General features: G+C 40.4%; 1 protein-coding gene across 6 annotated transcripts in view; it reads right to left on the reverse strand.

Annotated features, from left to right (window-relative positions):
- Nucleotides 1-332: 332 nt before the first annotated feature.
- Nucleotides 333-12403, reverse strand: part of PSME3IP1 (proteasome activator subunit 3 interacting protein 1) — a 31553-nt gene continuing 19482 nt past the window's right edge. For all 6 annotated transcript variants that reach the window (XM_042968738.1, XM_007090205.3, XM_007090204.3 and 3 more), the window contains exons 6-7: nucleotides 8788-8852; nucleotides 333-696 (exon numbers count right to left, since the gene is read on the reverse strand). In XM_042968738.1, coding sequence (XP_042824672.1) covers nucleotides 479-696; nucleotides 8788-8852 — 283 coding nt within the window. In that variant the 3' untranslated portion in view covers nucleotides 333-478. The remainder of the gene's footprint in view (nucleotides 697-8787; nucleotides 8853-12403) is intronic.

A 12403-nucleotide genomic window follows, 5' to 3' on the forward strand; every position in this document is an offset into this window, starting at 1 on the left:
TCATTTCTCCCACCCACCCCCCCGTCCCCCATGTGTTCCACAATGCAGTACAACCAAACGGGATGGTCATCTAGAGCCGAATGTTTAAATAATACCTGTCCAATAACTGCCCTTGCTTCTTTGTGCTGTTGGGAAAGGAAAAAAAGAAAGCAACATGATCCAAACACTCTGCACACCAGTGGGTGCCTATCTTCCCAGGGCATTTTCAGTGGAATTTCTGCTGAGCCCTCCTCCCCTCCCCCCAGCACATCAGCAAGGAAAGACGCAGCAGGACAGGTCTGGACATCTGCACTGGAGTGAAAAGAGAAACCAAACACAAGTCGGGCCACAAGTGGACTCTGGCACATTTTTAGATGAGGTTAAAAATGTCACGGTGCGCACAGGAAGCAGGCAAAGGAGTTCTGAGGGAGGTAATGCCCGTAGGCAGAACAAACCGTCCGGTCTACTCTTGGGCAGGAGCTTGGGAGGGACACGGGAGCTAGGGGGCCTCGAGGAAGGTGTTGGTTCGGAAGATGGAGGAGACGATCTTGCCAGTGGCGTTGATGGTGCCTTCACTGTCTGAGCTGGACTCGGAGTCGCTGCTGCCGGAATAGGCACCCAAGCCTGGGAGGATGCCAATACAGACCGCGGCGGAGGGGCAGTGGATGGAAGGAGTGCTCAGGGACGTGCTTCCAAGAGACATGCAGGACGGGGCTTCTGCAAAACAGGAGGAAGCACTGTGACTTCACCATTTTGCCCAAAATTCACAGGGTACTTTCCACGTGCGGGGCACAGCGCCTCGGGCTCTACCCTGAAGCCCCAAACCGCCCTGTGCAGTCATCACTACTGTCCCCTGCATCGGACAGCTGTGTTCCTCTTTTACAACTGAGAAAACTGAAGCCACACTCAGAGAACATTTTAAAGCCATGCAAGGGGTGCCTGGGTGGCGCAGTCGGTTAAGCGTCCGACTTCAGCCAGGTCACGATCTCGCGGTCCGTGAGTTCGAGCCCCGCATCAGGCTCTGGGCTGATGGCTCGGAGCCTGGAGCCTGTTTCCGACTCTGTGTCTCCCTCTCTCTCTGCCCCTCCCCCGTTCATGCTCTGTCTCTCTCTGTCCCAAAAATAAATAAAAAAACGTTGGAAAAAAAAAAATTTAAAAAAAAAATTTTTAAAAAATAAAAAAATAAAAAAATAAAATAAAGCCATGCAAAATGTGACCACATAGCTAAGGCTCTTTTTGCTCCGGGAAACCCAGAGTCACTGCAGCACCCCAGTGATGGAAAGCCTCAATCCAGGGGAATACGGCACTTAGAAGTAAAAAGAGAAGTTAAGGACTCTACTCCACCACTCCTGTTGCCTCTAAATGTTTCCGGACTCAATGAATCACTACAACAACCTGCTGTGTAGGTATCCCCATCTTACTGATGAAGGAGGTCAAATGACCAGGCCAAGGTTAAAGGCCACTTAGAGTAGAAAATGTTAAACTAAATCTGAATCAAAAAATAATGTACTAGAATGATACCAGAGCTCACTGTAGACTAAGTGCTGGACTTTAAACCTCAGTGTCTCAGGCTGACAAGCATATACCTTCCTGGCTTTTGCCTTTACGAGCCCCTAACTGACACTTTATGTAAATGTGAAAAGGATACATGGTTCCAAGTATATGAAGTCAGGAGGAAATCAAAACTACCACTGAGAAGCAAGAAGAGACCTCCAGCGGCCAGTACACAGGGTTGAGAAGCTCAGTGGATTTGCTGGTCTTACAGGAAGTTCTAATAGGGGAAAAAGAAGCTGCTGAAGAAAGGCAGTGTTGAAACACAGAGATGTAAGAACGTGACCTGAGAGCCGACACTGATCGTAAAGACGGTGATTACAAGACTTCATGAAAGCAGAGGCAGATTTTGCAACAAATATCACAAAAGTCAATTTCTTTGTGAGATCAGGTTCTTCTGACACCAACCAACAACCGAATAGAAAACTGGACACAAGGTACAAATAGTTCACAGAAAAAGCAAAACAGACATTTAAACTTGGGAGAGGAAACAATCTATAAGGAGGGAAGGTATAGGGAACAGGCATCTTTATATGCTGCTGAGAGGATGTGGGGCAGTTTGGCAACGTCCTTCAATCTTAAATGATGTTCATATGAGAACATGCCCTGCGGCACTGTTGACAGTAGCAACTGAAAGGTTCATTAATAAGGGACCAGTGTAATGGACTATTATTCGGCCATGAAGAAGAGTAAAGCCTCTACGTGCTGGTACCAAACCACTATGCTATGTGAAAGAGGCAAGGGTATGTGTAAGCTATAATCTGTAGGGAGGGGAACATGCCCATGGACATGCATGACGATGTCTAAAACAATACATATAGGGGCGCCTGGGTGGCACAGTCGGTTAGGTGTCCGACTTCAGCCAGGTCACGATCTCGCGGTCCGTGAGTTCGAGCCCCGCGTCCGGCTCTGGGCTGATGGCTTGGAGCCTGGAGCCTGTTTCCGATTCTGTGTCTCCCTCTCTCTCTGCCCCTCCCCCGTTCACGCTCTGTCTCTCTCTGTCCCAAAAATAAATAAAAAAACGTTGAAAAAAAAAATTTTTAAAACAATACATATAAAACTGGTAACAGTGGTTGTCCTGGGGAGATCAGCAGAGCGGTTGGGGAACAGGGAGACTTAACTTTTTTTATTCCAAACTTTTTAAATTTTAGAATGAATAAATAAACTTTATTTATTCTTTTGCCCCTTTTGAATCTTCTATGCATATACTGCCAATGCAGACAATTTTTTAGAAAAGCAAATGCAAAAGTTCAAAGAGCATCATAGTCTACTTAAATTGGGGAGGAACAGCCCCATGTATCTCTGTAACCTCATGGGCACCCCACTCTTACAGCCAGGAAGGCTGCAGAAGAATGGACAGTCTAACAACAAAACGGGTTGCTTGTCTGTATGCTCTCATTGTAAGCCATTTGAGGGCAAGGGCTCCTTCTTCACCACTCCGTCCCTATGGCATGGGGTCTAGAACAGAGCAGGCCAGCATTTGCCATGTGTTAAAGATATTTTACACATCTCATTGCAAATAGCTAAATTGGGGGGGGAGGGGTGAAAATTTGGGACCCAACATCAAATTGTACATTATTCATTATTTGAACATTCCCTGTATTATTATTTTCACATATACAGTGATACTTTCAGTATTCTGTTAGAAATATTTGGTTAAGGGATGCCTGGGTGGCTCAGTTGGGCTCAGGTCATGATCTCACGGTTCATGAGTTCGAGCTCCATCAGGCTCTCTGCTGTCAGTGCAGAGCCTGTTTTGGATCCTGTGTCTCCCTCTCTCTCTGCCCTTCCCCTGCCCACACACTCTCTCTCTCAAAATAAATACATATTTAAAAAAATGAAATATTTGCTTTAAAAAAACCTGATTCATAAATCAGTTACTCAGAAAAGTAATTTATGTGAAGCTGTTCAATGAGATGTCATTTTATTAAGAATTTCAAGGGTGAATTGAATTTTAGGGTCTATCTTAGATAGAAAAGGAGGATCAAGTTCAGAGTACCTGTGCAAGACTAGAGCTGGCCTAACGGAAGGACGGAAGCCAGCCACGAAATGAAACCAAGAAATCTGGACCACAATGGCATCAGCAGAGTTTAAGCCAAAAGACCAAATCTCCCGATTATCTAGGTTTCAAGAAAGAAAAGAGACTGCAACTCTGACAAATTTCATTCCAAAAATAGTTCAACTGTCCAAAGAGAACAAAATGGTGCCCTCTGATCTCACCCATTTGGTGAAGTTTCCTGCCAGCTTCTGCATTTGCAGGACCACGTTGTTATACCAAATTAACACCGAAAATTACTAATACGGAATGTTCTTGGGATTCAAACAGATGCGTGAGTTGAGAGTCGATGGGGCCAACTTGTGCGTTCACTGGCTCTGCTCAGAGCCTAAGTCCAGAGCCCCCAATGGGGGAAACCTGAATCTCCATTAGGGTCACAGAGTTCTTTTCTGGGCGGAACAAAGGCACAAAGCTTTCTACTGCGAAGGACAAGACTTTCAAGCAAGCTTTTAGGGGATATTCTTCCAATGGGGCCTTACTACCAAAAGAGGGTATCTCTTGCCCAGCTGTAAGAATGCTGCTATGAGAGTGGAAGGGAAGACAAAGAGATTAAAAGGTGGCTCTGAAACATGGTGTCTGCCTTAGATGGTTTTTTTTTAAACAAGTATTATTATTTTATTTTACTCTGAGAGAGACAGAGTGCAAGCAGGGGAGGAACAGAGAGAGAGGGAAAATCGCAAGCACTGCGCTGATAGTGCGGAGCCCAATGCAGGGCTCAAACTCACAAACTGTGAGATCTAACCGGAGTCGAAATCAATAGTCAGATGCTCAACCAACTGAGCCGTTCAGGTGCCCCCTAAGATGGTTTCAAAAGGCCACACAAGTGGGGCACCTGGTGGCTCAGTCAGTTAAGCGTCCCACTTCAGCTCAGGTCATGATCTCATGGTTCATACATTCGAGCCCCGCGTCAGGCTCTGTGCCGACAGCTTGGAGCCTGGAGCCTGCTTCAGATTCTGTGTCTCCCTCTCTCTCTGCCCCTCCCTCACTCACACACTCTGTCTTAAAAATAAATAAACGTTAAAAAAAACAAAAACAAAAACTGCCACACAAGTTTTCCTTTCCACTGACTAATGCAAATAATTCCTACAAGGGAATAAGCACCAGACACAGACAGGGCTAGCTGAAGTACACTTAAGATTTCTATGAAGTTTTATGTACTTGTGGGTATGTGCATGTGTATACGCCCACAGTATACACTTAATCCTATTTACACATCCAGATTAGCAAGTTTCCTATATATTAGAAAGATATCTGTGAAATGGAAGTCCTATATTGCTGATGGGAATGTAAACTGGGATAACTTCTTTGCATGGCAATTTTACAATATTTATCAGAATTACAAATGTCTATCTTCTCTGTCCCAATAATTCTATTTAACCTAACATATCATGGGTGTGAAAAATAACACATGTACAAAGTTTTTAATAAAACATCATGACAGAGAAAGCATGGAAGCAATCTAAATGTCCATTATAAGAAATAGAAAAAACATACTATGTTGCAACCATATAACAGGATACTACATAGTCTTAAAAAGGAATGAAGCTCTTTATGTACAGTCATGCAATGATTCCCAAGATACTACAGGTGAATTAAGCAATGAACAGAGTATGTTAATTAAAATAATGACGATGACAGGAAGTACAAAACAACATATGAGGTATTCTTGCCAAAACACTTGAATTGATCAAGCTCTAGATCTAGTTACCATTTTCACAGGAAACAGAGGAATAAAGGAACACCATGGAGATATAATCAACAAGATCTAGAGCATGGGAAACACCACAGGACAAAGAGACCCAGTTTCTTCACAAAAACAAAGGAAGCAAAAAATAAACATAAAAAGGAAGAAGAACCTATAGGCCAAATGAGACTTAAAAGGCACACTAGTCTGTTGTTAAGATGCTATCTGATGGCAATATTCCCAGACTGATCTACAGATTCAGGTGATCCTTATTAAAATTCCAACTGCCTTTGTTATTGAAATTGACAAGCTGATCCCAAAATTCATATGGAAATGCAAGGGACCTCAAATAGCCAAATGATCTTGAAAGAGAACAAAGTTGGAGGACTCACACTTCCTAATTTCAGAACTTGCTACAAAGCTATAGTGATCATGACTGTGTGGTAACGGCATAAGGATAGACATACAGATCAATGGAAGAGAAGAGAGAGCCCAGAAATAAACCCATACATGTTGGTCAACTGATTTTCAACGAAAGTGCCATGACAGTTCAGTCTGGAAAAAATAAGTCTCTTCAATAAAGGGTGCTGGATACACACAATGAAAATGAATCCCTACTTCAAACCATATACAAAAATTAACTCAAAATGGATCAAAGACCAAAATGGAAGAGCTAAAGCCATAAAACTTAGAAGAAAACACAGGTGTAAGTTTTCATGGCTGTGGATTAGGCAATGGTTTCTTAGATATGACACCTAAAGCACAAGCAACCAAAGAAAAAATAGGTAAGTCAGATGTCATCAAAACTAAAAATGTTTGTGCTCCAAAGGACTCTATCAAGAAAATGAAAATATAACTCACAGTAAGGGAGACAATATCTGTAAATCATATATCTGACAAGTGTCTAGTAACCAGAATATATAAAAAACTCTTTAAACTCGACAGTAAAAAGACAAGTAACCTAATTTAAAAATAGGCTCAGGATTTGAGTAAATATTTCTCCAAAGAAGATATACAAATGACCAATAAGTACATGATGCCAACACCACTAGTGATTAGAGAAATGAAGTATCACTTCCCACCCACAAAGATAAACAAAATAAAAAAGACAATAACAAGTGTTGACGAGGATATAAAGAAACTGGAGCCTTCAGATACTGCTGGTAGAATGTAAAAATGGTGCAGTTGTTTTGGAAAACAATTTGGCAGTTCCTCAAAAAGTTAACCATATAAACACAGAGTTACCATATGACCTAGAAATTCCATTCCCAGGTATACACCCAAGAGAAGTGAAAATAGCTGGTCACACAAAAACTTGTACATAAATGTTCTTAGCAGCATCATTCAGAGTAGCCCAAACGTGTGAACAATCCAAATGCCCATCAACTGATGACTGGACAGAATGCAGCATGCCATACAACAGAATATTATTCAGCGTAAAAAGTCCCGATACGTGCTACCACATGGATGACCTTTGTAAACACGTGAAAAGACACTGGACACAGAAGGCCGCAGATGGAATGATTTCATTTATAGGAAATGTCCAGGAAAGGCAAATCCACAGAGAGAAAAGTAGATGAGTGGTTGCCAGTGGCTAGAGAGAGGGAAGAACAGGGATAACTGTTAATGGGCATGGGGACTCTTTTTGGGGTGATGAAACATTTTGGAATTAAACAGTGGTGATGAATACACATTTCTGTGAACATATTAAAACAAAATCATTGAATTGTGCTTCTTTCAAAGAATGAATTTTATGGCACTGAGTTGTATCTCAATATTTTTTTAAAAGCCATATAGGCCAGATACAATGTATGACTGATCCTTGCTTGGATCCTGATTTTTAACGTTTATTTATTTTTGAGACAGAGAGAGAGACAGAGCATGAATGGGGGAGGGTCAGAGAGAGAGGGAGACAGAGGATCTGAAGCAGGCTCCAGGCTCCAGGCTCTGAGCCATCAGCCCAGAGCCCGACGCAGGGCTCGAACTCACGGACTGCGAGATCGTGACCTGAGCCGAAGTCAGACGCTCAACCGACTGAGCCACCCAGGCGCCCCTGGATCCTAATTTTTAAAAAACCAATTGTCAATGGAGCCCCTGGGTGACTCAGTTGGTTGAGCATCTGACTTCGGCTCAGGTCATGATCTCGCAGTTCGTGAGTTCAAGCCCCTGCTCTCTCTCTGGCTCAAAAATAAACATTAAAAAAAATAATTGAAAAACCAATTGTCAAGAAAAAAATTGTGAGAAAATTGGGGAAAATGAATACTAATATGCTATCTGATATTATTTAGAGATCACTGGAGGGTGGGTGATGGGCATTGAGGAGGGCACCTGTTGGGATGAGCACTGGGTGTTGTATGGAAACCAATTTGACAATAAATTTCATATTAAAAAAAAAAAAGATCACTGTGATGTCAAAAACAAAACAAAACAAAGAACCCTTATTTTTTAGCGATATGTACAGAAGAATTATGGATAAAACAATATAATGTCTGACATTTGCCTCAAAACACTATAGGTAAGGACGTATAAATAAGATTGGATATGTGTTAAAAAACTGATGAAGCTACATGATGGGGTTCCTTATTATCTCAATGTTTGAATATGTTTTAAGTTATCTCAATAAACATTTTTTTAATTTTAAAAGCATATATTTGTAATTGCTTATACAGACACAGAATAGCTCCAGATATACACATAAGAAATGTATAATACTGTTTCTCTCTGGGAAGCAGAATTGGATGGAAGAGGATATATATGTAGAAAGAAGACTCTTCACTCAATGTCCTTCTTAAAAGTAATTCTAGAGCAAAAAGTTATCAGCAACAGCGCACCATTACTGGTGCTCAGCAGATATACATTTTTAAATATCCATTATATTTTGAGGGAGAAATCAATGTAAGCCCTGTTTTATAGACGACCCACTGAGTTTAGCGCAGAATCTCAGTCCCCCAGGGAGTCAGGGGTAGAACTAAAAACGCTCTTGTATTTCTTATCCCCGATCCGGCCCTCAGGAACACTCACCTTCACTTACAACTCTGTGCCACTTAAACAGTGCCAGATTTGATTGCATAAAAGTAACCACCAAAGAAAGTATGCTTCTGGAGACTGTATTAAGCTTCCAGGCTCAATCTGATCCAACCATCAGCAAGAGCCAGGCATTCTACCTCTCACTGGTAGCCAGCCAGGTGAAATCAAGAAACTTGACATTTGGGGGACACAGAGAAAAACCCTTTGTGAGCAGAAGTGATGGGACCAGGGCTTTGGCTTTGTAAGCACTTCTGGGAAAGCACAGTTGTCATTTATCAGTTCCACTGGTTTCTAACATATTGCTTGGCAGGGCAGTTGACATATACTCTTGGGTATAAATCCTGCCTGGTAGAAAACAGTTTGGTAAACTAAATTTAGATCGGCTTGCTCAGAGACCCATGCATTCCTTCACAGCTGTGCTGAGATCCAGCCCTGTACTATGGTTCATGTGTATTACAAGTAAACAGTGAAATGAAAGCTGCCACCCTACCTTGACTCTTGTCATCTGGGTCAGTGTCCGACTTCAGTCTTTTCACGCTGTTCCCGCTCTCTGAGCTGTAACAAAAAACATGGTAATTTGAGCTATGTCCAATTGTGGGGATTAAAACTTTGGGACACAGGAATTCCAATAACCATTATATGGGCCTTAGGTAGCCTCAAAGAACTGGGATGATCTGAAATGAAAAGTCTTCACTTCAGGTTCCTAATCTCCTTCCAGTTACATTACTGTTATAAGGACAGCATAAACCCCTGGCCAATTCAAGGGGTGAAGCAGTAGATCTTCAGGCATCACCTAAACTTCAGATTCTTTGTTGTCCTTATCATTCATCTTGCTTAGAATCACAGATGGATTTTGAGAATATCCGGACAATTTCATACATGATGAAAATTTATTTAAGTTCTTAAAGATTAAAGGAAATCTCTTTAGTGACATGTTAATGATTCTGAAAGTCACCCAAAAGACCTTCACTGAAAGACTATCTAGAGAACGTACTTCCCTTGCTGCGTAGCTTAGTGCAATACCCCAAGCTCCACCATTACTGCTAATATTTAGGGCAGTCAAAAAAAAAAAAAAAAAAGAATGCACTTCAACAAGGAAAGAAATGATCCCAGAAAGAAGGCTTTAATCACAGAAGGAAGGGATAGTGAACAAAGGAACTGGCAAACACAATCTAATTTGTGGTGTTCAACACGACCATACTCAAGTCCTGGACAGCAGTAGCATGTAAGGAAGAGGTGATTAGAGTGCAAAGTTCTAAGGTCAATGTATAATTTTGTAGGAAAGGAAGACAGCTATTTAACTTTAGGTTGTGCTAAGTACTCCTAGTAAGTTGCAAGGTTAGCCACCAAAAGAACAGAAACACCGCATGAATCCAAACCAGTAGAAAGAAAACGAATAAACAAAAGTTTTTAAAATCATAATTAATTTTTTTAAAAATACAAGGAAAAATATCTTTTAAGTAAAAAGACAAGCAACATTAAGACAGCAGAAACTGTGTCAAAAATCCCAACAAATCCAAGCCTACCTGTAAAAACAGATGAACATACTCCATTTAAAATCAGATATTTATGAGACAATCCAAAAGATTTAACAAAAGTAAACAAAAACAAACAAGACCCAGAAAGATTGAAAGCAAAAGAGTAGCAAGAGTCACTAAGGCCAAACCCAAAGAAGGCTGAGCTGCCCGGCACAGTATTAGGAAAACAGACTTTAACACCAAAAACATTACAAGAGGTAAAGTTTATAATGAAACAAAGTTTAATTCATTATGAACAAATAACAATTCTGCACCTGTATGCTTCTAATTAAAGAGTTTAAAATAGATATTCAACAGAACTCTGAAGAAAAATCAAGAAATCATCATTATAGTGGGAGATTTCAAAATACTTAAGTACTGACAGAGCAAGCAGACAAATATGTAAAGAGACAGAAGATATAAACAATACAATTAACCTGCTTATTTGGTGGTACCTACATAGAACCCAGAAATTTACAAAAAAATAAATAAACAAACAGATTCTCCTCAAGCTCACTCAGAACATTTGTAAAAATTAACCTTAGGAGTAGGTCACAAAGCAAGTCTAAAGGAATTTCAAAAGAATTAGCACATATAAACCACGATGTAATTAAGACAGATATCAACAACAAAAGATAAATATTGTATGTCATAGATTCTAAGATACCACTGATAAGGTGTTAAAATGTGGGGGTAGGGGGAGAGCTTCATCTTAGTCCTGTGAAATATAGTTGAGTTACCTGAATATGTTTGGAAACTTTAAAAAATGTTTCTAATTCAGAAGTCAAAGAAGAAGTCATAATGGATATTTAAAAATAGTTGGAAATACAAAATCGTATACAGTGAAAGCTGAGGAAGAATTACACTTTCAGGTGCCTATAACTAAAAAGAAAAGCTGAAAATTAATTAGCTAGGTATCTGACACTCATTTATAACAGAAATTATAAAAGAATAAACTTGAAGTAAAGAATACCCCAGAGAAAGAAGGTAGGAGAAATTAAGAAACCAGCCAAAATAAGAATAAAAATACAAGCCATCAATATATGGGATGAAAAAGGACACAATTACAGATACCACAGCAATCAGAAAAACAAAAAAACACTGGGGCACTTGCGTGACTCAGTCCGTTGAGCATCTGACTCTTGATTTTGGCTCAGGTCATGATCTCACAGTTGTGAGATCGAGTCCCGCATTGGGCTCTGTGTCGAGCGTGGCACCGGCTTGGCCTTCTGCTTCTCCCTCTCCCCCTCTCCCCTACTTGTGTGCGGTCTCAAAAAAATAAATAAATAAATAAATAACCCCGAATTGGGCCCTGTGCTGACAGAGTGTGGAGCCTGCTTAGGATTCTCTCTCTGTCCCTCCCCTGCTCATGTGCTCTCCTTCTCAAAATAAACAAACATTTTAAAATATCAATGAAAAAAATAAATGAATAGGGGCACCTCAGTGGCTCAACTGGTTAAGCATCAGACTTTGGCTTAGGACATGATCTCATGGTTGGAGAGTTTGAGCCCCTTATCGGGCTCTCTGTTCTCAGCATAGGAGACCGCTTTGGATCCTCTGTCCCCGCCCCTCCCCCCCCCACCCCACTTGTGAGCTCACACGCACATGTTCTCTCCCTCTCAAAAACATTTAAAAAATAAAAATAAATAAATAAAAATTTAAAGTTACTAAGAGTTATTAAAGAGTTATTGTTAAGGTTAATAAGAGCTGAGTGACCAGATATAAATACTCCAAATTGGCTGCACTTTTACAAACCAGCAACAAAAAAATTATAAAACGCCTAAGAATAATCTAATAAAATATATGCACAACCGTTACCTTTTGAAAGATAACTTTAAGACTTTATTGAAGAACATTAGAGGAAACAAATAAATGTATATATACCATGTGTAGAAAGACTCATATCCATAAAGATCTGTTTCCTCCATAAATTTATCAAACCATTTAATAGATTCCAATAAACTTGAAGAACTTAATCGAAAATTTAAATCTAGGTGTGCCTAGATCTAGGTGTGGCTCAGTTGGTTAAACAGCTGACTCTTCGGCTCAGGTGATGACCTCATGGGTTCAAGAGTTTGAGCCCTGCATCAAGCACCATTATACAACAGTGAAAATGAATGAATTACTCTGAGCTGACAGCACAGAGCCTGGCTTGAGATTCTGTCTCCCTTTCACTCTGCCCCTCCCCTGCTTGCTCACACACTCTCTTTTTCTCTCAAAATAAATAAAAATAAACTTAGATTAAAAAAATAAAATTTAAATCTAACTAAAATTTATATGCAAGAACAAAGTGGCCAACAATAGACAAAATACCCCTGAGAAAAGTATAAGGGGACTTGCCTTACCAGATATCAAAGTTATTTATAAAGCTACAATAAGTACACAGAGTGGTACTGGTCCTATAGATCCAAGGAACAGAAAAAAGAAAAAGAAAAAAGAGAGAGAGAGAGAGAGAGAGAGAGAGAGAGAGAGAGAGAGAGAGAGAAAACTCCCAAACAAAGCCATATATGTTTGGAAACTTGTTATAAGACAGAGAGTAACACTGAAGATCACTGGGGAAAGAGAGTAGTGTTTAGTAAACGTTGCCAG

This window comes from Panthera tigris, chromosome E2, assembly GCF_018350195.1.
Source record: "Panthera tigris isolate Pti1 chromosome E2, P.tigris_Pti1_mat1.1, whole genome shotgun sequence".
NCBI classification, from domain to species: Eukaryota; Metazoa; Chordata; class Mammalia; order Carnivora; family Felidae; genus Panthera; species Panthera tigris.